A 2,670-nucleotide genomic window follows, 5' to 3' on the forward strand; every position below is an offset into this window, starting at 1 on the left:
GATGAGACCAAAATGATTTTAAAATTCTCAACTTAGCAGCATTTTTACATAGATGTTCTATTCATATAGCATTAGATCCTTGATTCATGATTGCAGTGGATTAATTGTCAAATTTCAAAACCAGTAAGTTGTAAAATAAATAATTCTTTAATTTGTGCTGAGTTATCCAAATATATTTGGAGACAAAGGTACATAAAAGTATCTAACTATTTTTTAAGCTTAGCCAAACATGAAGATCTGATTTATTAATCAAATAGCAATTGAAGTAATGAAAGAACCATTGAGGAGAAAAATTAGTGTTACTACTGAAGACACAGGAACTTGAAATAAGACATGTACCTGAAAATATTGCCTTTCGCTGTTGCACCAAGAACCAATACATCAATTCCTGATTGCTTTACAAATTCAGTTATTGCTTTGGTTACATCTGTGTCTTCTAGAAGAACATCATAGCATGATATCTGACAAATGAGCATTAGAATGTAAAGCATGAATAAGAAACTAAAGAAATGCTCGTCTGGTAAAGGATTTTCCCTTTTTATGTTCTTTCCAGATCAATTAGAGGATATCCAGTATCCTCACTGTTGAGGACACATTTATTTATTTTGAATTCCGACTTTAACAAAGGCCTTACAGGTGCATAGTTTTCACAGAGGCAGCGGCCTACCTGAACTCAAAGCCTTTGCCTGTTCTAACTAGCACAGCGTCTAAGAGTTTAAAAAGAAATAGTAATTTTCTACTATTAAGTATAATAAAAGCAAATATGTCTGAATCTTGAATACTCACATCTTTCCTTGCACAGTATACATGGAAAGGAAGGAACAATGCCTTTGTTTGTGCAGCAGATTCCCCATTAGTCGACCCATTATCATCCATATCAGAAATCTGGTTAGGCCCTGCACCAGAAAATGTTATAAGCAACTTGCATTGTTAACAATTAAAATACCCTGAATGTCAGTAGAGACATGAGAAATCAAAGAAGGACTAATCGAATTTGGCTTAGTGCATTTTAACTGGTAACTGTTTACACACACTTAAAGAAACCAAGCACTTTTAACTGGTGGAACGTCTCAACAAATATGATAATTTTAATTAATGCAACATATATTTTGTATCTAAATCTTAAGTATGATAACTTCAGAACTCTTTCTTTTAGGAAAACGTCTCAATTCTCAAGCATATTCAACTGAATGCTACTAGAAATGTAAAAGCAATGTGGAGGACATGGTCTCAATCTCTTACCAAATCATTCTCATGCCAATCTCAAGTTTTGCAAATTGATTATATACTAATCAAGCTGTTTTGAAACTAACTTTTTAACATACTACCAAAATAAGTAGATTCTTTTACTTACGAAAAATGAAACCTATTCAAACGTGCACGGAAACAAAAAATTACTCAAAACACCACCACCCCCACGTCCGCCCTGCCGTCCCGCCCGAGCCAAAAAACCAGCACTACAATTTGCAGGCAAGCAACTGCACAAATATGTACACTACCCAGAGAGAGAGAGAGAGAGAAATGTACTTGGCAAAGGAAGAGATGCGGACGTAGCAAAAAATGGTGAACTCTGTTTTGCTTTAACATGGATCATAATTAGGGTCTGACCTTTGGCAACAAGATTTTCAACAGTCCATTTCAGAGAAATTTGGCTTCCTTTATCCCTGTCAATTGCAACCGCAATCAACCTTGAAGACATTCCATGATTGATATGTGGAGGCCACACCATATTTCGTTGCACTTCCCAGACCCAGATAAATAACAACAATTGCAAATCCCAAGCAACGAAATATGATGGATCAACACATTAATTAATTCCTCGCAGTTCAAAAGAAAAAATTGCAAAATCCCCTTCTCAATTAACAGATAAAAAGAAGATTTCTACCAAATCCTCTCTTATCCGAAATGGACAATCAGATTCACACAAGGTAGAAATATTTTCTCTCTTTCCATCTCCATGTGCACTGAGACGTGTAAGAGGAGCTCCGTTTTCAGCGGGCATTGGTTGCTCTACGGCTACTTTGATTGCGAAAATTTTCATTGGTTTTTTCTGCCTACGAGAGTAACGAGAGAAAATCCCTTATAATCTGCATTAAATTAATCCATTTTGTTAAAAATCATATTTTTATACATTTTAATAAAAGTTAATAAAATGTGTAGAGTTGAAAAGTTAATAAAAATTGTGAATCCTATAAACTATGTTGTTAAAATTAAATTTTGATTTCAACTTAAATTCTCATCAACTTTTAAGGTACACGAACATGCTTTTAAATCTTATTGCGTCTAATTCGATGCATCAAATACACATTCAAATGTTGTTTTGTTAAACTTTATTTTTTTAAATATCAGATTTTAGTAAATTTTGACAAAAGATGATGAAATGTATTGTTGAAAATTGGAAAGCTGATAAAACGTCATGATGTGTGGTTAAAATTATTTATTGTGATTTAAGTTTTTATTGACTTTTTATTAAGAAAGTAAAGTAAAAGGAAAATTTGCATTTTCAGAGAGTATATACTTTCCAGCATAATTTATAAGCTTTCCTAGGATACTAAGGAGAGATATTTTTGTGTCAATGGTTCACAAATTTCTTGTTTTAATATTTATTGTATAATTTTATGAAAATTCATAACATAATAGATAATTGCGTCATTACCTTTGCTCACAAAG

At 32.8% G+C, this 2,670-nt stretch overlaps 1 protein-coding gene across 3 annotated transcripts; it reads right to left on the minus strand.

The window, feature by feature from the left end:
• Nucleotides 1–295: 295 nt before the first annotated feature.
• On the minus strand, nucleotides 296–2,074 carry LOC111376353. Of its 3 annotated transcripts, none has more exons than XM_022999309.1 (3): nucleotides 1,609–2,074; nucleotides 787–896; nucleotides 296–461 (listed from the first exon to the last, which is right to left on the minus strand). In XM_022999309.1, exons 1-3 carry the CDS (start codon nucleotides 1,727–1,729, stop codon nucleotides 303–305), a joined length of 390 nt encoding a protein of 129 aa, XP_022855077.1. In that variant the 5' UTR covers nucleotides 1,730–2,074; the 3' UTR covers nucleotides 296–302. The 3 variants fall into 3 exon arrangements, with proteins under 3 accessions (XP_022855077.1, XP_022855076.1, XP_022855078.1); XM_022999308.1 differs by having other exon boundaries at nucleotides 1,528–2,074; XM_022999310.1 differs by lacking the exon at nucleotides 296–461 and adding an exon at nucleotides 472–686 and having other exon boundaries at nucleotides 1,528–2,074.
• Nucleotides 2,075–2,670: the final 596 nt, after the last annotated feature.

This window comes from Olea europaea, unplaced genomic scaffold (assembly GCF_002742605.1).
Source record: "Olea europaea var. sylvestris unplaced genomic scaffold, O_europaea_v1 scaffold14934, whole genome shotgun sequence".
In the NCBI taxonomy this organism is placed as follows: Eukaryota; Viridiplantae; Streptophyta; class Magnoliopsida; order Lamiales; family Oleaceae; genus Olea; species Olea europaea.

Excerpts from the sequence above, each read along its gene's own strand:
- LOC111376353 (XM_022999308.1), bottom strand. The coding sequence starts at position 1,729 with ATGGTGTGGCCTCCACATATCAATCATGGAATGTCTTCAAGGTTGATT. Across the intron at positions 897-1,527 it reads CGCATCTCTTCCTTTGCCAA|GGCCTAACCAGATTTCTGAT; the intron begins GTACATTTCTCT and ends TTTCTGGTGCAG. Across the intron at positions 462-786 it reads TATACTGTGCAAGGAAAGAT|ATATCATGCTATGATGTTCT; the intron begins GTGAGTATTCAA and ends CTCATTTGTCAG.